Raw genomic sequence first — 24,328 nt, forward strand, 5'->3', positions numbered from 1 at the left:
CATGCCTTCCACTCCAGGGTGCTGGGCTCCCTGCTCCCACCCGCCTAGCAGCCCAGCTCCCTGCCCTCCCACCCACCTTCAGAGAGCCCCCTGCACCTTTACCTGGCACCTGGTCCCCGCTCAGTGACACACAGGTGTGTGTCCCCAGTACTGCTGGGAATCCTGAAGAACAGATCCAGTCCCTCAGCCTCTGTCTTCACCATGTGCCACCTCCTGGACCGAGTGTGAGTCAGGGAAGGCACAGCTGCCTCCAGGGTGCTGGATGAGGAGAAAGCAGATCCAGCTTCAGATGTGCCAGCTCCCTGAGGACCCAGCAGGCTGCACTATTGCCTGGGATGTGGTGGAGACCTAAGAGGCTATGTCCCCAGCCACAGGTCAAGCTGACTCCTAAGTCCAGGGTCCTCCACATAGCCTTGCTGCCTGGCTGTGGGGTCTTGCTCTGCAAAGTGACACAGTTGGGTGAGACCTGTAGTTTTAAGCTTTTTTATGTATTATTTTTGGCACTGGAAACTGCAGATGCCCCCCACAAAAACACATCCCCGTAAAACTGAGAGGCTCCCAGGTCCCCTGTGGGATCCCAGCCACAGACTTGTACATCCTAGCTGGCCAGTCTCAATGTTGTCCTCACCCCAATGGTGCCAGTCCATTTTCCAAGCTCACTCCAAAAGCCCCTTCCTGGGCTGTCTGCTTCCCTTCAAATTAGAGAGGTAGGGGACATCCTCACCCATGCCCCAGATGATATGGAAGGAAATCTGGGCCTCTAACTGGAGCCCATGTCACTTTTGAGGCAAAGCACCATTTAAAAACTTTTTCCTTTATCTGTATTTTACTAAAGTAGATGAGGAAAAGCCCCACGAGAGCTCAGAATTCTGAGGAGAACCACAAGGGGAGGAGCTTGAGGCAGATGGCTGCTGCTCTGCACTGCAGAAGACCACTGAGACTTCTTGGGGGACACAGACCTTTTCCTGGGGGGCAGCTGGAGGGCTTGTCTCCTGGAATCTCCCCCTGCCTCCATCCTCTGTCTTTGGATGATCCTATGTCCCATTTCCCAGGGAGATCACAGGGAGACCACAGTGAGCCATGGGCCTTGGACCAGTAGCCTGAACCCCGGCCCTCCTATCCTCCGAGAGCCTCCCCACACCTTTACCTGGAGCCTGGGCTGTCACTTTTGCCCATGGTGAGATGAAGGTTTTCTTGTGCACGTTTTGGGGGTGTCATGTGGCACCGAGCATCACCCTGCTTCTGGCACCAGGCATTAGGTGAGGATTCTGTGGAGGGGTGAACACTGTGGCACCCAGGTTCCCTGGCGGGAAAAGCCTGGGGTTCATTTTCTCTCTGCCTGCTCTACTGCTTGGGGTGCTGAGATCAGAGCCCCTTAGGTCACCATCCACCCCACACAGCAGTGTGAGCTGCTGGCAGCTTCCAGGGCTGGGAGGGTCTGGATCTCTGCATCCACAGCAGCAGTTGTGTGCTCTGGAAGGCGTGAAAGGCAGCACTGCCTAACTGTGATAAAGTCAAATGACCACGTGTAGCTGGGGCCTGGTGTGGGCAGCACAGGTCTTGAGCTCTTGTGGGCTTTCTGGAGGAGGCTCCCCTGGCTTGAGGTCCTTCCCAGTGTCTGCAGCTCGAAGCCTTCGCCCTCACAGGTTCATAGCCTTGCTGAGAGCCTCCTGTCCACTGCCTGGCACAGTCCTAGTCCCTCTTCAGCCCCTTGGATGAGCCTTGATCCCCAAGGCTGGATCACAGTGCACTTATCTTCCTCCCCTCCAAACCCTCTCAGGACATACTGGCCTCTTTCTCAGCAGAGCGCCCTTCTGATTTGTGAAGTTGCCTCTTCATGTCCCTCCCATAGGACCTTCTTTTCCTCCCCCTAGCATCCTTGGTGTTATGTTTCTTTCTCCATCCCTACCCTTGAGGGCCCTTTTGAAACAGGCCTTTTTGAGACACCTCCCCAGGGGTGCTTTGTAGAAAATGTATCATTTTTCTTTCATCTTTGGCAGTTGTAACCATCCCAGATCCCTCCAGGTGGCTCCATCACAGCCCTTCCCGGAGACTTTGCTTCGGTTGTGACAAGCTTCAGTAAAGGACTCACCCCAGTTGGCCACCCTGCAGCCTCTGTAAATGACTCTGCCCTCTGCAGCCAGACCCAGCTGAGTCTGTGAGAAGCCTGTGTGCTTCCTGTGACTAAGACACTCTGCATCTAAGCAGCAGGATGGTGAGCATGTGAGCCAACCCTTTCCATGCTCCATCAGGTCAGGCTGTACAGTCCCCATTGTTTCAGGGATAGCACCTTTGCCTACTCATGATTTTTATCTAGGGTAGACCAGGGTGAGCTGCTGCACTAGGAGCAGCAACACCAAAGGCTAATTACTGAGAGCCAGCTGGTGTTCAAAGTTCTGAGCTCTGAACACAAATGGAGTTGTGCTTTGCCTCTTCGTGATTTCTTTCTGAACTGAGCAAAAGGACCCTCAGGTGGTTGGCAACACTCCAATCCCTCACTTTTCCTCAGCCCGTTCTCTCTCTACAGCTTTCTTTTTTAAATCTTCCTCTCCCTTCTTTGTGTCTTTTGTTCCTGATCCTGGGTTTTTTCTGGTCATTCTTTCTGATCTGGGGTCCTCTCTCATTGTTTCTCCTTCCCTGTTTCCTACCTGTATCACTTCAATAAGGAGTCTAGAAGCCACTTGCCCCACTCAGGGCACCAGCTTTCCCTTGAATTTGCCTTTTCCTGCCCAGTCAGAAAGGACCTGGACTTCTGGGGTAAGTGAGGGGACCTAGGACATCTGTGTGTCTCAGCCTCAGTGTTTCTTGTCTCCAACACAGGAGGCAAAGGTCCAGTCAGGAAGGTTAGACAGGGCCCCAGTGCATCCAGTGCCCAGGGATAGGGAGGCTGGCCAGCCGGGCAGGCACCTCTGCATCCTATGTGGGTCACACCAGATGGTGTCCCTGTGGTGAGCAATGTGTGCCACCTGTCAGGAGGTCCAGGTCTTGGATTCAAGTCTCTCACCAATAAATGTCAGTGATGGCAAACCTCTCTCATGCCAGCCCAGGTTGACTGTGCAGTGTGGGGGGACATGCCAGCCTGTTACTCCCAGCCCCAGGGAACCAGGGATCCCTCTCGCCAGGCTCACACTTCCGGGCCACACAGGCAGTGAAGAAAACCTTTGGGAGTCATGTCTTTCAGCAGGGGCTCTGACCATCAGCAGCACACAGGGACCAAGGGAGCTGGAGCTGCTGGGCCTGGATGCCCTCCCAGGAGCCTCCTGGCATAGTGGCAGGACCCAAGGCCAGAGGAGTTGTGGGCTCTGCTGAGAAACCCGAAGGACCCTGTGGTTTTGCTGGGTGCATGTTCCAGAGCTCTGCTCTCTTAGCTAGTGTCTCACCTGCCCACTCCAAGCAGAGCCTGGGGCAAGGATTCAGTATAAGCTGAGTATTTGGGAGGTGGCCTGGGAGGCCATGGTGAGGGAGCAGTAGGGAGTGGGACTGGCAGAGGAGGAAGCAGTGAAAGTGTGTGGCTCTCAGGGTCTGTTGGTGCTGTCTCAGGACAGAGAAGTCTCCCCTGGGCTGTCTTCAGTGCTCAGAACCAGTTCTGTGACCAGCCCCACCACATGGGCCCTGCAGCCCAAGGAGAGGCCCCATACCTCTGGTAGCTGCCAGTGGTGCCAGAGGGTAAGGACATCAGGTGGGCCTGGCTGTTGGCATCAGGGTCACAATGCATCCTGGCTGGGAGGGTTTGTCCTCGAGCTCCTAGTGGCTGAGCCTGTGGGCAGCATGCGGGTGACAGGAGACCTAGGCTCTGCTCCTTAACAGAAGCTCCTTGATGTCCCCACTCACCTGGCATTCGTTTCCCTCGAGGATGGATCTGGGTGCTGGCATTGAGGTGGGGGCAGGGCCCTGTCTCCTGGGGTCTTTCCTCTAGGGCAGGATGGGCATGAAGTAGGGAAAGAGTGTCTGAGAGGGGACAGAGGTAGGGACAGAAAGGGCTGGATGGGAACCAGCATGAACCTTGGGATCTGGAGGGACAAAGCCTCTCGAGCCCTAGGGACAGGGAGGGGACTGCCATGCAGTGCAGGGAGATGGCCCATTCTGATGTCAGATCTAGGGCATCCTGTCTAAAGCTGATTGGCCCCAAGTGCAGGGCTTGAAGCTGTTCTGTGCCTGTGTCCTGGATCTCCATGATTGACAGGTCACACCCACTGGCCCAGCCAGTTTGCAACACCCTGATCTCCTGCTTCAGTGCCACTCAGGGCAGAGTGGGGACCTCATGGGACCACACCTTAGTGTCCAAGGGACACCAGCAGGGTTCTCGTACTGATGGATGGTAGAGCAGGATGAACTTTGTCATCATGTGCAGAGCTGTGGGACGCATGAGAATAGGCCCCTGGCCCACCCCTGACCTCAGTCTTGGGTAGGGTCTGCGGCTGTGGGCATCCTGGCCAGGCAGGAGTCACAGGACAGTGAGCTCCATCCTCAGCACTGAGTGGAAGGGTCTCCCCTGATGTTGCCAGGCTGGGCATGCTGCTCATACTTGGCTTGGTAGCTGGCCTGTTGAGTGTGCCCAGTGCGGGGCAGCCTTTGTACCAGGCCAGGAAGGAAGGCGCTTGCTTACCCACTGGGCCTGCTGCCCATGTCTCCTTGTTTATTTATCTGCCCTGTGGTCTTCTCCTCCCAGCTCACAGCCCTCTCTGGGCTGGTGTGTCTGATTCACTTCCTGTTTCTAACTTTGACTCCTCCTGATATGGGCAGATTTACCGCAAAGGCATGTCAGCTAGGTTTCCAGGGACCCTATGTTTGTACCTGCTAGCACAGATGGCAGTCGGGAGCAGGAGTGGGCCAGGTGGGGGAGGGAGGGGTGGCTCCTCCCACCTTCCCCAATTCCCCGTCTGCCCCAGGCTATGGAGAGCCCAGGGCTGGGACAGCCAACAGTTCTGTCCCTTCCTCAGAGGTCCACGTAGGGACAAAAACAGAGAAGAAGGGACTTTTCCCTGACTGGGGTGAAGCTGGCCAGTTCAAAGAGCTGCGTCCTCCCTGATAGATCACAGAGTCTCGAACACTGGAAGCCTGGGGAAACATGACAGTTTCCACACACTTGTGCCTCCGTAGGGGAGGACTGTTCAGCAGACAGATGGCTCCACAGCAGACTCCCTTCCTGGGGATCACACAGCTCTGCCTCATTCTGCTTTCTCCAACCACATGTCCCTTGGACCCCAGGGTATGGTGCCCATGGGGTTCCCATTCTGCCCTGAGTGGCACTGAAACAGAAGATCAAGGTGTTGCAAACAGGCTGGGCCAATGGGCATGACCTGTCAATCACCGAGATCCAGGACACAGGTGCAGAACAGCTTCCAAGCCTTATATGTGGGGCCAATCAGAGAATGGTTTAGTTTTTCTGGCATTAGATCAAGCAGGCTTTTGACAGGATGGCCTAGATCTGAAGTCCAAATGGGATATAAAGGATGGTGGCCACTGCCTTCTTTCTTTTTCTCTCAGTGGCCCACTGTGTTCTCCACTTTAACTCTACATTCACTCTGCAGAGTACTTCTTTCGGAACACTGTTTCTCCCTTTTCTTACCTTTAATAAATGTAAAACCTAGCTGCTTCATTTCCTAGCCAATTCTTTGTTCAGGAGAGCAAGAGCCTGGACAGGAGAAGTCCACAGCACTCCAGTACCGCTCTATCAGTACCAGTCAGGGATGCTCCCTGGGGTGTCCAGGGTCAGGGTAGAGGAGAGGCTGGGAAGGGTGTTGTTTCCCCACCTTCTTGCAAAGTCTCATCCCTGTCCCTTTTGCTGCACTTGCTTGGGTTTGGGCTTTCTAGCCCTACTGGTATCTGTTAGAGAACACCCTGGCTGGAGAACCCCTGGGTGTCATCCACCATGGAGCTGTTTTCATTTCACTCCTATTGTTTGCATTTGCACTGTGTCCTCCTCCCCTCCTCCTCTTCAGTCACACAGGGATCAACCCTAGAACCTCAGGAACTCACATGTGCTAGGCAAGTGCTCTACAAGCGAGCCACACCATCAGCCTAAGGTGGATCGTTTTTGCATTGTTTTTGGTACTTCTTCAGTGGGCACATTATGGTAGTTCAATACCTGTAAACAGCAAGTAATAATCAAGCCAAGGTAACGATAGCTAGCAACCATGTTTATGAGTGTGTTGGGGTTTGCACTCTTCTAGCCATTCTGAAATACACTACGGGCTGGTTTAGCCAATTTGGGCTGGGCAGAATAAGATTTATTGATGAACTTGTTAGGGGGGAGGGGTGGCACAGTGGAAGCCTTCAGGAGTGTAAGGCCACCACTTGTCCAGGGGACCGTAGTTCGGGATGTATTTCATCCCACAGCCATCAGGGATAAGGCACTTCTCGGTAGCCATGTCTTTAAATTCATTTGCATTGAACTTGGTGAAGCCCCACTTCTTGGAGATGTGAATCTTCTGGTGGCCAGGGAACTTGAACTTGGCCCTATGTAAGGACTTGATCACATGTTCCTTGTTCTGCAGCTTGGTGGGAATGGACATGATCACCTGTCCTTCGTGAACCCTTGCCACTGTGCCCTGGGGCTTCTCAAAGGCACCTTGCATGCCTGTCTGTAGCCTGGTTTGGGGACAGCAGGAGGTCAGATAATGAACATCCTCCTGGAAGCAGTGTCTCCAAGGTCCCTTAGGGCAGCCCATACAAGCAACAGGCCACATACACTACCGAGGAGATTGCTGTTTGCAGTCACTGCACACTGGGCACCTACCAGCAGAGGAACCCAGTTGGCTTAAATGACTGCAGTGTTTTAGCCAATTGTTACCCTGCTGTGCTAGGGAAGAACCGGCAGTCACCCAGCCACTCTGCATTTCTGGCACCTGTTACTGAACTTCTTTCTGTTCCCCATCTCCCCCTAGTCCCCAGTGACCCCTACTCTACTCCATTCTTCCTAAAGTTGGCCTACTGGTTTCCACAGATGAGTGAGAGCACGTGGCATTTGTCATTCAATTTCTGGCTTGTTCTGACTTCCTGTGTCTTCCTGTTATGCAAATGATAGGATTTCATTTTTTTTATAGCTGACTGTAATCCTATTGCATATTCCACTCTTTCTTTACCCACTCACCCACTGGAAGGCACCTGGGCTGATTCCCTATTTAGCATTTGTGAGTAGGACTACAACAAACCGGGGAGTAGGTTGTTTTTGGGCTGATGATTTCATTTTGGTATATGTGGCCAGTGGGAGAATTGCAAGACCATGCGGCCATTGCACTTTTAGGTTACTAAGGTTTCACAGTTTTACTTACGTAAAGGCTACACTAATTTACATTCCCACTCACAGTGTGTAAAACCCCCTCTTTCTTCACATCCTCACCCAAAAGTGAGTCTTAAAGCAGATGTATGTAGTTAATAGCATAAAATCTCCTCCATTATTTTCTTCCTTGAAAATGGCTGTATTCTTGATACAGGATCATCTAGAGGGTCTTGGAGTAAGAAAGACCTAGTGGCACTCTTAACAGCTGAGCATCAGGACTTGTCCCTGTCCTTGGTATGGGATGGTGGCCAGCTGGGGTCCTGCAGTGTAGTGTTGTGCACTGCACTGGCCACCGGACAACACTGTCCATAAAAGAGCAATGCACATCCATTTCTACCAGCTGGGCTCCACATTTGGAAGCCTTAGTCTAAGCAGCTTAGCTTCTTTTTTAATTCACTGTAAAAGGAATTAAGATGAGTTATGCACACACAGCAACTCCCCACCATGTATGTGACTAGCACTCTGGAGGCTGAGGCGCGAGGATTGCCGAGAGTTAGAGACCAGCCTGAACTATATAGTGAGATACTGTCTCAAACAAAACAAAAACAAAAACAACAAAAAAAGAGAAACATTGGAAAAACCAATTCATGTGGCAAGAAAGTGGCAACTTAGTCTCTGGGGTGATAGACTTGGCAGGTGGCCAGGCTGAGCTGCAAGAGAGGCGCGTGATAGAGGGCAGTGCTGCTGTCTTCCCCACCGTGGCCTGCGTTTGCCATTGAGAGCGTGGTGACCAGAGCTGGAGGCGTATGCTTGTATTTGGATCCCTGAAGCCCGAAGTCCTTTTTCCCGTGGTTGAGAGAAGCAGAAAGTTCAGACCCACCCTTGAGATGCCCCAAAGAAACCAAAGTGCTGCTGAAGGGTGCTGGCTCATCCTCTGCAGTGATGTTAATCAGCTCTGGCTTCCGGGAGTCTGCGTCATTACCCACCCATCCCGGTGAGGACCATGGAGGTCGGCAATGGCCATGTAGTCCCAGGTGTGTCCCAGCGGGCCTCCTGGACTGCCAGGGCCTGGGGCAGAGCATGTGACAGAGGAGGCCGGAGGCAGAGGCTGAGGGCCAGCTCCTCACAGCATGACGAGGGATCATTTTGTGTGTGTGTGTGTGTGTGTGTGTGTGTGTGTGGTTCTGAGCTGGGCTCACACTGCCAACTGCTCAGCCCGCTCCAGCCTCCGTCCTGACAGAGATGCTCAGCATTTCTAGTAGGATCCCAGATTATTCGAGGCCACCTCCTCCTCAGAGTCCCAGGGTTCCTGGGGGAGAGGCCTAGGGATAGGGACAGCTACAGCCCACACAACCGCAGAAGAGCTGAGCATTTCCAGCACCTCAGACGCCTGACCACAGCCTCCGCTTGTGGTTTTGGAGCATCTCTGGCGTCAGTGTTACAATACAGCGCGGGAGTAGAGTCATGGCTGCTCACCACCTGGAGCCTCTCGGGGCTGACTTGGTAAAGAACAGGTGCAGGCAGTGGTGACTAAGAGTATGAGGGCTGAACTCACCTGTGGCTGGGCCCACATTCTGTGCTACTGCCCAGGTTGTCCACCCCATGAGCTGTGTGGGCTCCAGTGGCTGGAGAGGAGCCTGACCATGGAAGGCAAGGCTGGATTCCCCCACTCTGCACTCCAGGAAGCTGGGCATAAGAGGTTGGGGGAGATCCATCCCTTGGGATTGATGAGAGATGAGCCCTTTTGGGGGGGTCACACTGAAATGAGGTCTCTGATGGACCCTCTTCCAACACACCTTATGTCCTTAGAGCAAGGGATTTGGTCACAGACACAGAGGAAAGACGCAGGGAGGAGATGGCACTGCAGGCCCGGGAGTGAGGTCTGGGGACACCAGGTACTTCTGAGCTCAGACTTTCAGCCACCAAGGTTGCTGCGAAGAAATCAGTTCCTGGTGGGTCAGCCACAGTCTGTGGTTCAGGTTGAGCACCCAAATTGCTTGCAACCAGAGGGTGTTGGATTATGAATTTTTTCAGACTTTTGGAATATCTGCATAAGCCTAGTAAGTTGTCTTGGGGGTGGGGTCTAAGTCTAACCAGTCATTTAGGTTATTTACATTTCACATGCACTTTACCTTCCAGGCCCACAGGTAACCTCTTCATAGCATCCCCATTGACTTGGGCCTGTCAAGAGGGATGGGGTGACTCTCCTATCTGTATACTATGTCGATGCTCACAAAGTTTTAGATTCTAGGGCATTTCAGACACTGAGGACAGGTATCCTTGGGAGGTTTGCTGGTGGCAAGTTCCCTCTAGGTGTGGGTGGCAGCAGGCCCCAATTGTCCTGGTGCTGAGTTCAGTGACCACAGCCAGCGAATTTGAGCTCTCTTCCTAGTCTGTTTCCAAGCATCCAGAAGGTGTCTGAATAGCCCAAGGCTCAGAAGGTCCTGGTCCTTCTGTTCCTCCATTGTATGTATCTCCCTCAAAGGCCCTTCACCTAGGCCTGGCTGGTGGGGCGCTTGTCTCTGGGGCAAAGGGCAGAAAGCTAGAGTTGGGCAGGACTCATCAGTTCCCAACTTGCTTCCTCTGCCCTGTGACCCTACGTCTCAGTGTGCACGTCAAACCATGGCAAAGAGGGAGCTTGGGCCTCAGAGTATGACAAAGGAAATTGGAAGTGGCCTTGGAGCAAGGGTCATGGGTTTCCCAGTGACTGAACATGAGAGGTCCCTGAGCCCGACTGGCAGGCCCCACGCCTGGCCCTGGTGACCTTGTGTGCTGCAAACCATAGAATCCTCACTGGTTATCATGGGCTCTGGGCTTTCCTGTGAAAAGGCAGGAAGATTTTCTGCTAGGCCAGCACTTCTCAAAAGAGAAGGCTGTGCAGAATCTGAGGTCCTGATTCAGTAGAAGAGGATCTTAGGGTTCAAATGTGCATCTTGACAGCTCTGCTGCCCCATGCTGCCCTCTCCCAGCCTGGAGCCCCAAGCTGGCCCAGCCCACCCATGGCTCCCAGGGCCTTAATCTGAATGGCAGTGACCACTACTCCTGCTTCCTATCCTGCGCCCTCTGGGTATAGAGGGCCCACCCCGAGCCCGCGCCCCCCTCCCCCGCCTGCCTTCTCACCTGGAAGCTTCTGCTCCACTTCCAGATCCAGCCTTTGCCTGTGCTCTCCCTGAAGAGCATGCTGCCTGCCCTCAGCATTGCTTCCCCAGCTGGGTGGGCTGGACCATCATCACCCTGACTCTCTGCATACCTGTCCCCTCCTCACCTGCAATCTTACTGATGCATTGCTTACCTGGCAGAGCACCTGATTTGTCCTGAAAGCACCAGGAGAGCAGATTGGAGATGTGTCTGCAGTGGTCCCAGTGCACAGCAGGTGCATTTTCCTGAGTGTTTCAAAGCTCCTGGAAATAACTTCCCTGACACGGAATGCTTGCTTTCTCTGGGTCCCTGCCCCATCTTTCAGGGAGGACTTTCTATAGCTGCAGATTCAGTGCTGTGGGCAGGATCACTGTCTTAGTCAGAAGAGAGGATGTGGCCAATCCCCTTCTAACATAGCATGACCACTAATGAAGGACTTGGGCTGTTGCCCTCCCAGAGCAAGCACCTCCAAGTTCAGAGAAGGAAGAGGAGATGCCAGCAACTCACAGTTTTCCCATGGCCCCCCAGACCTCACCCAGGTGACTGTGGATTAGACCTGTCCATGTGCCAGAACTGTGTCCCCAAGGGAGATGCCAGGAGGAGGCCCAGGCCTGCTGCTGCTGCTGCTGCCCAGGCCACAGCTGGGCCTTCTCCAGGGAGAGGGCCCTCGCTGGGGCCATGGAGCTCAGAGTGGAGGCTAGAGGCTTGAGAATTCTCCTCTTGCATCAGGGAAGTAAACAAAGAGGAATTCAAGGTCAGGGACATCCAGGGTAAGAGGCACTCTTGGGGTGTGGGGCATTTACCTGAGGTCTGCCACCACACACATGAGGCCACTCAGTTGTGGCAGGGAGAGAGGCCAAGAAAGCCAGGAAACAGCTCTCCCGGATGACCAGCTGCATGTGGGGTGTGGAGTAAAGCTGCAGACTCTACAACAAAGAGACCCCCCTGCACAGGTGCCAAGCCAGAGCTTCGAGACAGGCAAAGTCCCCAAATGCCCCAGGTCAGGGCTGCGAGCATATCTCTAGTGACAAAGTTGTGTTCATTCCAGTTTAAAAATGCACTATCAGGCTGGGGATTTAGCTCAGTGGTTCTGCCGCCTGCCTTGCAGAGTTCGATCCCTGGTACCAAACAACAACAACCAAAAAAAAAAAAAAAAGAGGAATAAAATACTACACACATTTGTATAAAAATAAAATGTACTATCTATAATTGTATAGAAAGTTAGAAAAGATGGGGAGCTATTTGAGACCAAAAGCCGTCCGTGTGCTGCCCCCAGGAGGGTCCTTGAGGCTGTTCAGCGGGTTTCTGGGTGCCTCCTCAGCTAGGGCAATCTGCAGTCTGGAAGCGAGGTTTCTCCTGCTGAACACTGGGAGAAAAAGTTGCCCTGGCCATGTATAGACTGTAGGCCAGCACAATTTAATTTTTGCTCAACACATCATCATGCGGTTACAGGACAGTGAACTTAACCATATCATTATTGTTGGATTAATACGATATTCTGTCTTTGTTACAGTAATGGTTCCATGCCACTAATGCAAGTTTTATAATTCAGATCATTCCCTCAAGATAGGCTCCCTGAAGAGCAGTTATGTGGAGAAAAGCACAATGGTTCACATATGTGAGCACACACAAAGGCACACAGGCAAATACATACGTGAGTACACACTTGCACACACATACACATGCATGTATGTCATGGTTTCTAGTTTGACTTTTGTAGTCTACCAGATATTTCAACTTGGTTCAGTTACTTAAACTTTCTGGACCTGATTTCACACTTGTGGAATGAGGGATCACAGCCAATGACCTTGAGGTTCGCTGCAGCTGGAGCATGGGAATGACCGTCTGCAAGAGGCTTCATGCAGCTCTCTCCATAGAAGGCTTTGCTTCTTTTCTTTTCTCTTGTTTCTTCCCTCCCTCCCTCCTTCCCTCTCTCCCTTTTTCCTTCCTTCTTCTCCTCCTCTTCCTCCTCCTTTTTTTGTAGTACTATGGATTGAACTCAAAAGCTTCCCATTGAGCCACAATCCCAGCCCTTTGAAAAGAATTTTAAAGTTTAAGACATGGTCTAGCTAAGTCACTAAGTTGCCCAGGATGGGCTTGAACTTGATCTTCCTGCCTCAGCCTTCCAGAGTGCTAGGGTTATAGGTCTGTACCCCTATGCTACCCAACTTGAACTTTAATTATTTGGTTAAGAGTGTACCACACCCTCTGGATGTGAGGCTGCTCCTCTATTTAGGACACACTTGGATATGTATCCACAGTGAAATGTTTATATTAAAAATTTGCAAAGTGGGCCGGGGATTTAGCTCAGTGGTTCCAGCGCCTGCCTCGAAAGTGCAAGGTCCCGACTTCAATCCCCGGTACCAAAAAAAAAATTTGCAAAGTTTAGCTGCTGGCTGAGTTTTCAGTTAGGAAACAGCACAACAAGGGCTGGGGTGGAGCTCAGTGGTAGAGCATGTGCTTAGTGTACAGGAGGCCCTGGGCTCCCTCCCCAGCACCCAAGAAAAAAGTATTCTGTTCAGAAAATAACACAAAACCAGCTTCTGCTCCCTGACCTGTGACTTTAGAGCTATGCCATCCCTGACTTCCTGAAAGAGCCTGCTCTGCCCGGAGTTGGATGCTGAGGAAGAGGAGCTCAGGGAAAGGTGAAAAGCATTCAGATCACAACTGAAACGCATGCAAATGAGAAGCCTGACTGCCAAATTCTCCAGGGCAAAAGACCTTCCCTTCTCTTCCCTTGACAAAGGCAACCCAGCATCCAGTTATGAGCCCACTTGGTGAAGCAGGTTTGGGGCAGTCCAAGGCCATAGGAAATGCTGAAGGTGTTTTGATAACATCTGAGGCCCATTTCTTTATCTTCTGACACATTTTTTTCAAAAGGCCCAGAATTAAGTGGCAAGGGTGGAAGAGGCAAACAAGATTCCCAGGCACCTCTCTTTGAGCTTGAGAGAGCACTAAGAGATAGAATGACAAATCCTGTACAGGAGCTATGAATAGTTAGGGGACTTCAGTGGATATGCATCTGAGTATAAACTTTAGGAGCCTTGAGGACCAGCTGCAGGGCAGGAAGCCCACATCCCACAAACATCTGGGGGAGGCGGGGGATTTCCATCCTTCTGGAGTTGGAATAACCTTGTGAACCCTGGACTCTGCCATCCACTGCAGGCCCCTGGGACCTGGATGCACAGTGAGGACTTGGCTGTCCTCACCCCTCTCACCTGAAGCCAGCTTCTCCCTCCATTCCGGGGAGGCATGGGCACTCAATTGTCACCACGTGGTGGGGCGGGGGGTCGCCTAGTAATGCTTTGTGCCTGTTGGACTCACGTGACTCACAGGGCTTTTCCAAGCAATAAGGGTTATTGCCCAGTCAAGGTGACTGAAAGGAGGCCCAGGAGAGTCTGTAATGTCACTGTCAGTCAACAGGGTGGTGCAGCTGGGGTGACGGTGAAGTCATGCTGCTGATAAGTCTGCATACAACAGTTTTAAAAGTCAATTTGCCTCTTGCTATTTATGCAGATGCCATTAATACTCTAGTGGTACATAATTTGAAAGCTGAGGTTAGGTAAAACGGGCTCTCTCAAGGCTATGTTTCTGATTTTCTTCCTTACAGAGCTGGGGAGGGGACCTAGGGCCTCGCACGTGCTCTGTCCCTGAGCTGCACCTCCTCTGAGGCTTTAAACTTGTCACCAGCCTTTTCACAGCCCGGCATTGCTGAGTTCCTGTCTTGTTGCCTTTTTAAAAGTAGGAATCGTTGAGGAGAAAAATTGCACCTGCAACATGGTCCCAGCTCTGTGCTCCGCAGTGCACAGCCCCAGGGACCAGCCTGGTGCAGAGCGGGCACACTGCTTTCCCTGCTCCCTCCACTCACACTTTGCCAGAACCTGTTTTCTGGTGTATCTTGCGTGTATCTTGTGAGCTGTGTGCCACACCCACCCAGCTCTCCTGCCTGCTTGATCCTCAGGAGCTCAGCAAAGGCCCATGCCCAGGAGGACCCAGGTGCTTCAGGGGTGGAGCTGGCCTGGCAGACAGATAAGACAGATGAGTACTGTGGGTGTTATAAGCAACAGCTGCAGGCGGGGTGGACCCAGCTTTCCTGCCTTGATTCTCCCAGAAGGAGCAGTGTGACAAGCTTCCTGAGAGCCCCATTCTTGTCAGTAGAGGAAGGTGCTGGCCTGCAGAGTAGATTCTGTCCTTCTGTATCAGGCATGGATCGCAGCTGGAGCAGGTGGAAGGTGCACCCCCTGTCTGTCTATGGGGGCTGAGCCCAGTGTGGCCTGCATGACCCCTGTGCTAACATTTTCAGGTTTTACTATTTTACTCTTAGGCATGTGCGTCCCCTGCAACTAAGGACTGGGCACCCCTGATTGACCACTCCTCTGCCCAGTGGGTCCCCAGAACCAGGGCCTCTCAGGGTGGCCGGCCGGGCACTGTGCTGGGGGGGGCACTCATTGCCAGAGTGGATGGTGAAGTTGTCAGGAATCTCATGATCTGGGTGTTATGTGCAGTTTGATGAAGAATAAACTAGGGAAACTTACAGTAAATAGGTTAGAGCAGAGATAGTGACTATTTTAAAATGTAGGCATTTCCAATTATTTGTATTGTAACCAGGGCCCTTGAGTTTATGTCTCTGGTATCGGGACAGAAGAAAGGCCACAGCATAGGGGCTACTCAGTTTCAGCCTCTAGAAGGTAAAATCTTGAATTCATAATTCCAAATATTGAGTCCTAAAAGCCAAAATCCTAGAAACCTCAATTTTTATAAAAAAGAAAGTGATTATAAGAGGGGAAGAAAGACAAATATGAAACCAGTCTATGTTGTGATGAAAAAGTTAGCTAAGGGCTGAGGATTTAGCTCAGTGATTCCACCACCTGACTCGAAAGCGTAAAGTTCAGAGTTTGATCCCCGGTACCCAAAAAAAAAGTTAGCTAAAAATTCATCCTCTTCTTTCTGGTATGAGCCTCCATATGGCTTTTGTACTCTGCTTTGCAGCCTTCTTAAATGGGTTGTTTCTTCTGCAGTGGGAATTGAGGCTTTGGGAATTTGACTGTCAAGATTTGGACATTTGGGATTTTACTCTTTTGAGATTATGATTTTCAGGAGTTTAAAGCTCAGGGACTTCAAGATTTCAAGGCTCAGAATTGTGCCTGGTTTGGGGCTGCTCTCATCTCCCCATCTCCCCATACCCCACTCAGCAGCCTGGTTGAGCAGGTGGGGCCTGGCCCTGGCAGAGGTGACCCCCCCACAGGACACAGGATGGGCTCAGTGACATGAGATATGTTTCCTGGAGAGTGGAGGTGACAGCCTGGGACCCACCACATAGTGCTGGGCATGGGGAGGCTGGGTATTGCCCAGACAGAATTCTCATGAGGAGCTTTCTGTGACTGCCTTACCATGGAAGAACCTCCTAGTGACACACTCGGGATGTCACAACTCAGTGTCCCCAGCAGCTGGTGAATCCCCAGCCTGACTGTCTGAGGCCCGGAGCTCAGGACCCCCCTCAGCCTCTGCCCTGGCCCAGGGTTTCTGCATACCCCGTGTCCCCACCAGTAAGGGGAATGGTCACAGACCCTTCCCACAGCCAGCCTCAGAGATGTGAACACTTGTATCGGAATTCACCATGACTGGCAGCCTCACTGCCATCCCAGAAGGAGCCCTGGTTCTGTGGTGAGTTCCTTTCTGATCCACTGAACTGGGTTGAGCAAGCTAGGGGGCAGCCAGGTATGAGCTCACCTGGAGGACTTCAGCAGCCCCAGGGACATTGGCAGTGTTGTTACAGCTTGACCCGAGAGCTGGAGGAGCAACATGTGATGTGAACCATCCAGAGGCACTGCCAATGCCTATCACGGGCTGAGCAGTCAGCACATGATCCTTCTCCCAGCCCTGACCTCACCACCTGGTAACCATGTCTCCTCCCACAGTTCTATTCACTGGGAGCTGACATGGAATCATACAGGTTAATCAGTGCTCAGCTTAGGAAACAAAGCAGTTTCCAAAAACGGTTTTTGCATCAACAGAAACTCCCTTCATTCAGAGGTGCAGTTTCACAGCATTGAGCCAGCCTTCTGCAGGTTGTAAGGGCCAGCCTCAGATGACAGCCTCGGATGACAGTCTGGGAGAAGGGCAGCTTCTGCACCATCCCAACCTCATTCCATGTGGAGCTGCTTGTGCCTCGTGATGCGTGTGTTCCAGCGCAGTCAGCTAGGGAAGATTTGTTCTCAGAGCAGATTTGATTTCTCCAAGGCTTTCTATGTGTGTGTGAGTCTTCAGGGAAAGAAAGGAGCAGTCACTAAAAGGGTGTGCTTTGCCACTGTTTTGCTTGCAGTTTTAACTTTTTAAAATGGGCATTTTCAAACACTCACAGAAATTCCATTGGCTACTGTAGTAATAATTAATAATTTAATACTTTCCACTGATCACCCAGCCTCCTTATGTTCAACTTTCAGCAAATCTAATTTCATGTGCACCTCTCTACCCACCAGCTGACTGCTTAGAAACAAATCCCAGACAGGATAATAATTCATTAGCAAATGTTTCAGAAAATATCCCAAGTAAAAAATCATTAAAAATATAACCAACAGTATTAACATTCCTAAAAAATAACCATCATCAGATGTCCAATTAGAGTTCATATTATCCAGATTTTTCTACGCACAATTTTTATAGCTTGTCTGTTTGAATCAGGATCCAAATTAAGTATGAAACTGTGATAAGTTCAATGTCTCTTGAGCCATTTTAGTTTGAAGTTTCTCTGTCCCCATTCCCCTTCCTCCAGTTAAAAATGTCGGTCACTTGTCCTATAGAGCATCCCAGCCTGGATCTTCCTAATGGTATCTCTGTGTCTTCCATCTCCTGGGCCATCTGTGAATTAGTAGCTGGGTCTCCAAGCTCAGTGGGGCTCAGCAGGGGCTCCTTTAACCAACCATGGTTGATGTCACCTGACAAGCGGAGGTGGGCATCTCTAAGTAGGTTGTGACATCCGGTGTGTCTTTTCTTTCTTTAACAACCTCCATGTAGCCATTACTTTATCAAAGGAAGCAGTACAGTTGTTATGGCTTGTGTTTAGATGTCCCTCCAAAGCCTCATGCGGTCATAGGGCTTTTTCAAACGTGGGCGAATCTAGAGCGTGTGATGTTGGGATTAAGGGAATGTGATTACTAAACAAGTACACTGATTGGTTTGCCACCACCCTAATCTCAGTAGTCTGGATAAAATAAAAGGGGCAGAAAGACGCTGTTAAATTCCTTTGCTTGCTTGCTTCTGCTGTCTTCCACTGCCGTGAACTGTTGCCCCCCTACCAAGTGCCACCTTGCCTTGGAGCCAGTGGATTATGGACTGAAACTTCTGCAAACTGTGAGCTAAATAAACCTTTTCCCTTTTAAATTTGGATGTTGGGTATTTTGCCTCAGCAATGAGAGAAAAGTAACTAAAACAATGGTGATATTATAAATCTATTATTACTATCTCATTTATTAGCTGGCATATTTTCAGAGAAAGAAAACTGATTTCATCAACTATTTGGTTGCCCTAAAATACAACTGATATAGAAAAAATGGGTAAGGACTTGATTCTGTCCTAGTCATCTTTCTTTCTTTCTTTCTTTCTTTCTTTCTTTCTTTCTTTCTTTCTTTCTTTCTTTCTTTCTTAGAAGAATCCCTAGAATTTTCTAAAGACAGGAGCACTAGTTCTTAGTTATCTCCCCCTGGGGGATGAGTCCCAGGTGGTAGCTGACCACAGTGTATCTGTTTTCTCTTGCAAGTGCTGGGTCAGGAGTCTGGACCCTGCTTGGGGCCGCAGCCAGATGCAGACTGGGCCACAGTCTCACAGCAGTGCCTGGAAGGGCTCCACCTCCACACTTACTCACTGGTAGAACTCGTTTCCTTGTGGCTGAGGACTGAGAGCTTGGTCCTAGGCGAGGAAGCATTGGCCCCTGGAGCTGCCTGTGCAATATCTGATCATTAGTTTCGCTGGTTTGTTTCCCAGCAGTTGGCTGGAGGGAAGGTATTCTTGGCTACATGGTGAACTCAATGAAGCTGGGTGGTAGGCACAGGAGATCATTTACTATCAATTATTATAGTATTATTCCCTTCGCTTCTATATGGATTCTAAAATGTCCATTACAAAAAAGTTAAAATTCCAAGCAAAAAAATGGTCTACCAAAGATCACATCATCATGGCAGAATGAAAGTTACAAAGGTCAACAAACAATGGGGTCACCTTCTCAGAAGAACTGGGGAACAGATTTCTACTAGCTTCCTACAACTAAATGTGGCTGCTGTCTTTAACTCTTCGGGTGAGGACAGAACCTTTTATCAAGACTTGGCCTTCAAGGGTATTCTGTCTGTCCTGTTGCAAGCACAGGAACAGGGAGCTTCGCATGTGTCCAGTGCTCAGCTTCCTCCAGAAACTTTCCACTTTCCCAAACTGCAAAACGCCCCCATCCCCCAGATTCAAGGCTACAGGAAGACCCGGGGCACATTCTGCATAGGGCCTAGGTTCAGGCTATAAAGAGTTCAGGGTGAGACTCTGTCCCGGGCCTGCAGGGAAGCCAGTCATCATCTCGTGACTCTCAATGTCCACTGGACTTCAGTGCATTCCCTGGGGGCCGAGCCCAAGGTGAGGTCTCTTAGGCACATGACTTCTCAAGGAGCAGCTGTCAGGAGCCGGGGAAGAGGGGCAAATGTGCTCTCTCTGAGTCTGGGGTGGCTGAGCCTGTTCCACCAGCCTGCTGTCCCTGGGGCTGGTGCCTGGCTGATGGTGACCTTTACAGTACTTTGACTTGGGCTGCCCACCTCCAAGGGGTACTGGGTGAAGAGTCCTGAGGCTGGGGGCAAATCTGTGCAGGGGACTGTGAGTCATTCTCAGCCCTGTCCCTCGGGCACCTGTGGAGGTGGAGACCCACCTGCAAGGGGCCTGGTCAGGCTCCAGCACAGCTCCTACTAAGTCAAAGAGTAAGCAAGGCCCGAACGTAGCTATAAAAGCCCACAACATTTTACACATATCTGATTTTAAACATCAAGCCGGGCAGAGTAGTGTATGCTTATAGCCCAGGTTTTTTGAAAGGCTGAGGCAGGAGGGTCAGTTGAACATAGGAGTTTGAGGCCAACATTGGGCAACATTGTGAGATCCTGTCTCAAAAAAAAAAAAAAAAAAAGAACAACGACAGAAAAGCACTCAAACAAGAATAGATGGTTTCTTAACATGATAAAACTATTTTTGACAAAAATGCAGGGTTAATGGTGAAAGGATGGGAATATTCTCACAATAGCCTCCATTAAGGATGTCAATAAATGGCACATTATAGAGCGTCCTTGATGCATTATTTAATGCACTTTACCTGAGGGGTAATATTGATCTTAGAAAGGTAGCAGAGGAAGGACAGTTGTCACGCTTTGCAGGTGGAAGGTATGACACAGAAGAGAACAAATGATCAGCTGAAAAAACACCAGAAAACAAGGAGCAGTATGATCTGGCACCTGGGCACCAACCCCACGGGCAAGAAATCATCCCTCATGTCTGTAAACACCAAGCCAGTCAGAGAACACAATGGGAAGTAGTTTACCAATGACAATTTTTTTAAAAAAAGGATTTTTAAAAAGCCAGATAATACAAATAAATAAGTCTATATTCCTTGGGAGAAAATCCTACAACAGAGAGAAAGAAGCACAAGGTGGTCGCTATGTGGAAGGTCATTCTGTGCAGTGGATGCGTTGGACACTTCCCAAGTTAATTCGCATACTCATTCTGGTCTGAATAAAAAGAGTTTGAGGGCCGGGGATTTAGCTCAGTGGTTCCAGCGCCTGCCTTGCAAGCTCAAGGTCCCGAGTTCGATCCCTGGTACCAAAAAAAAAAAAAAGAGTTCAGTTTCAAGTACAGACAGGCCTGACTTCACGGTGGTGCACTGGACTTCAGAGTTTCCAACTGACAGTGGTGTGAACACGCACACCTTCAGTAGAAACTGTACCTGGCTGGTAAGATGGACTCCATCCTGCCTCTTTCGATGCAGGGCAGAGGCCTTGAGTCCCAGCTCCCATCACCTGAGTGGTCTCAAGGGGAAAGAATAGGGCATTCAGGGCCCTGGGCTTCTGAGATGGGATCCGGGTAAAGCGATGTGTTCACTGCACTCAGCCTATGGCATTTTCCATCAGCGAGGGGTTTCCAGGGACACGAACCCCTTTGAAGTTGAGGACACTGAGGATAAGCTGTTTTTATCATTGAAATTTCTTAGGGGAAGTACCACAAAGGAAAAAAGAGATAAAAAGATACCAGAAAAATTTAAATAGGCTATTTCAAATATTTAAAATTCAGGCATATGGGGACATTATAAGCTACCCACAGAAGTCCAAGGCATTTGGCTTTTTGGTGCATGGATTGTCGGTAAGGACAGTAAAAGAATCCAAATAATAGAACCAAATAGTAGCAGAACTTAGTGTATAAGAAGGACAGTGTGGTAATTAAGACTAATAGAATAGCAAGTTTGAGTCCTTTAATTAGCAACTAAATTACCACTGGGAAAAATTGACTTAGATTTCTAATTCACCCCACTGATCAAAATAAACTCCAGATGTAAAAAAATTTAGGTAAAAAGTAATACTGTAGAACTGCTGAAAGAAAACATGGACCCTGACTTAAAAGAAGAATGAGAAAGAAAAGTCCTCTTTAAGCACAACAAAAATGCAGAAGCCAAAGGGACACAGGTATTCAGTTTAATGAGATAAGAGTTAGAATGGAAACAAAAATATACTATAAATGAAGTCTGAAGACAAATGGCACCCAGCTGTGGCAGTGCACACCTGTAATCCCAGCACTTGGAAGGCCGAGGGAGGAGGATCATCAGTTCAATGCCAGTCTGGGCTACATCATGAGTTCAAGGCCAGCCAGGACTACATAATGAGACCCTGTCTCAAAAACCCCTCCCCCCAAAAAGACAAATGGCAAAAAATTCACACACATTCTCACACACACACACACAGAGGCACACACACACACACACAGAGGCACACACACATCCCTCCCAGGGGACGAATATAAAGATGTATTACATTGCTGTAAGAAAAACACTGGGATCTTAAAGGGAAAATAGTCCACTCCCATTTCACTTAAATGAAGTGGTCAGTTTAGTCTCAGGCTCTGGGCAAGGAACATAAATGATGGGTAGCTGATGGAAAATTGGAAAAGTGCCAGGCTGCATTGCTGATAAGGAACGGTCCCCAAGGCCTACTCCTAAGTGACAGAGGCACAGGACAAAGCTGCACATATTTGGCCATGCTTCTGCTAGAAGAGGCGCTGGGAGAGGAATGTATGGGGATTCCCCTCTGGGGAGACTCTGGGGACCTGGGGGGGGTGAACTCTATTGTACCCACCCAGATCACATCACTAATATCCTGGCTTTAAAACTAGGTGGTTTCTCAGAACATAGGTAGGAAACACATGGCTCCAAGCAGCTGTCATAGGACCCTCCAGGGCATTGCTTGTTGAGTGTGTGTCTGGAGGTCAGAAGGACCCCTGTAAATCCCAGCCCTGTGGACCATGCCTTGGAAAACCTTTCAGAGCCTGTCCCCTGAGCTGCACCATGTGAGCTCACAGGAAACTGAGTCAGGGGTTCCACTTTGAGGACCAGGTTAAACTGGTCACTTCTAGAAAATGCCTCAATTTGTATCTATATTCCTGTTGAGGTTCAGACCTTGGGGCAGGTGGATGCTTCTGGGGGGGCCAGGCGGGGGTGGGTGGGTTAGTGGTGGTAGAACAGGGTATCAGGCAATGTTACCCCTTGTCAACATAGGCCTGGCTGAACCCCCAAGTACCCTCTTGTTGGGCATGTAAACAGCTCAGCGTTTGAATGAAAGGGGCTTCCACTCCATTCCTCCTCCAAAGGGGAAGCCTGCTACTTCTCACCCCAAGTAAGCAGATTTCTGGGGTCACCTCATCCTGGTCCACGACTGCAGGATGCTGGCAGCCTGTATAGATCCCCAAGGCTCTCCTGGCCTCTCCTCCTGCTCACCCTCCGTGTTTCCAAACCCTATTCACGTAGCCCGCTTTGCATCCATCCAAGTGGGTTTTGCTGGTTTGAACCTGTCTCCGAGATCCTGGAGGGCAGTGCTGGTACTGTGTCCTGAACGCAGCAAGGCCTTCAGATTGCAGGAAGAGGCTTGAAGGGAGGAATGTGAGGCGGGCCCTGGGGGTTTAAAAGATGCAAGAATGTAGGGCTGGTCCAGGCAAAGAGCAAGGTCTGGAACATGCACCTGTCATCCCCTATCTGCCTCCAACAGGCAGGGGACCCTGGCATGCAGGACGTCCATGGGAGCTGACCTCCCTGGCTCTCACAGGGAACTCATGATAGTGGAGAAAATCAGGGGTGACTCACACGGACACACCCTGTCTCTCACAACATACTTCCAAAGATGCAGACGGAGGACAGAGCTAGGAAGGGCCTCCCCACTGCCCTTCTGCCTCACACAGCTGAGTCCAGACACTGTTCCAGTCTCATCCATGGCAAGACAAAGCTTAAAACCCAGTGTAGTCATGCAGTGGCTGCTCAGCAAGAGCTGTGAGTGAGCCTCTATACCTCACAAAGAGCAGGAGCGGGAGACCCTGGACATTGAAACCCCACCTGCAGGTCTTGCGCTGGGATCATCGTCTACACTGGCCCAGGCAGGAACAGTTACTGGAGGGTAACTGTGTTTGTGGCAGACACGGGAGCATCGAGGGCAGGGTAACGTCCTGGGTCTCCACGTGGGAGCTGGTCACATCACTAGTGGAAGTAGTGCCACGTGCTGGCCCTAGAGATGAGTTACATATACGTAGCAGGAGGCAGTGAGTGCACACAGGGTGTCACCTGGTCCCCTTCCCAGACAGCATCCCCACCCATCTGCCCCCCAACCCCCACTGCCGAGTCCACAAGGGGTGCTCTGGGTGGGAGCTGGCATCATCAGTGGGAAAAAACCGTGCTGATATCACAGCCTTCCTTGTTATTTTAGCCTGCCACTTATTATTTTTTGTTCTTGTTTTAAATGAGCTCCTTTTTTAAAGGCTTCCTTCCTGGCATCTGAGTCATTTCCCAAGGTCTTTGTCTGCAGCAGCCAAGGAACTCAGTATTCAAGGTGGCCTCCAGGTTCTGCTGCTTATTTCTCCAGTGGCCTTCTACCCAGGGGCAGGCCAAAGCCGGACAGATGATTTGGGAGAAAATAAGGTTTGGAGACAGTGGCTGGGTTCCACCCAGAGTCAAGCTGTCCTGTGTACGGCCACTCCCACTAACGTCCCGGTTATCCCTGCCCCTGGGTGGCAGTGGGCAAGTGCACCTCATAAACTGCAGTAATAGCCTGAGTTTATAAATAAAGTTTTATTTGAACACAGCCATGCCTGTTTCTTTTTGTCTGTGGCTGCTTTTAAGCTGTAGAAATTTAAGCAGTTGCCCACTATGCTGAAGGTATCTGCTTTCTGGCCCTTTATGGGAGACATTTGAGATTCCTGACGCTAGGAGGAGAGCTGGGTGGTTTGGCCCTGCTGTGTGTTCCTATTTGACCAGCTGCAGGCAGAAGAGCAGCATTGCCTCAGAGAAGCAGACAGGATGTTGCTCATGGTCCCTTTGGGGCTCTCAAAGCCACAGGAGATGGCTCCTTGCACCTCCCATGCATAGAGCCAGTCCCCTCCCTCCCAGGTCCTGTAGCTTGGCTCCCACAGAGACAACAGCCTGGTGGGGCCATGAGACAACACTGAGCTTGATTAGAAAAGCGTGGTATGGATGCTGCTGGTGGCTCACAAGGCTGCTAGGATATGGCATGGAGCTTGGCTTCCTGCCAGCTGGCAGAGGACAGATCAGCTTCTGTCTAGTTCTTATGCATGTGTGGATAGATGTGGGCCCCATGCCACCCTCTGGTTCTTTAAAAAGCAAAACTTTATTTTGAGATAATTATAGAGTCACATACGGTTTATGAGGAAGATCCCAGGTGCCCTTGAGCCCATTAGGCAGGT

General features: G+C 50.6%; 1 protein-coding gene and 1 non-coding gene across 2 annotated transcripts; both read right to left on the bottom strand.

Annotated features, from left to right (window-relative positions):
* Positions 1-5,785: 5,785 nt before the first annotated feature.
* On the bottom strand, positions 5,786-6,578 carry LOC147824614 (ribosomal protein uL16-like). Its single transcript, XM_087188567.1, has one exon. The coding sequence runs from the start codon at positions 6,576-6,578 to the stop codon at positions 6,246-6,248; it is 333 nt and encodes a 110-aa protein (XP_087044693.1). The 3' UTR covers positions 5,786-6,245.
* A 61-nt stretch (positions 6,579-6,639) lies between these two features.
* LOC147824615 (small nucleolar RNA SNORA70) lies at positions 6,640-6,774 on the bottom strand. Its single transcript, XR_015442119.1, has one exon. It is a non-coding gene; the product is annotated as a small nucleolar RNA SNORA70 (small nucleolar RNA).
* Between the last annotated feature and the right edge of the window lie 17,554 nt (positions 6,775-24,328).

This window comes from Heterocephalus glaber, unplaced genomic scaffold (genome assembly GCF_053883595.1).
Source record: "Heterocephalus glaber isolate CG9 unplaced genomic scaffold, H.glaber_assembly_v1.0 deba00001532, whole genome shotgun sequence".
Lineage (NCBI taxonomy): Eukaryota > Metazoa > Chordata > Mammalia > Rodentia > Bathyergidae > Heterocephalus > Heterocephalus glaber.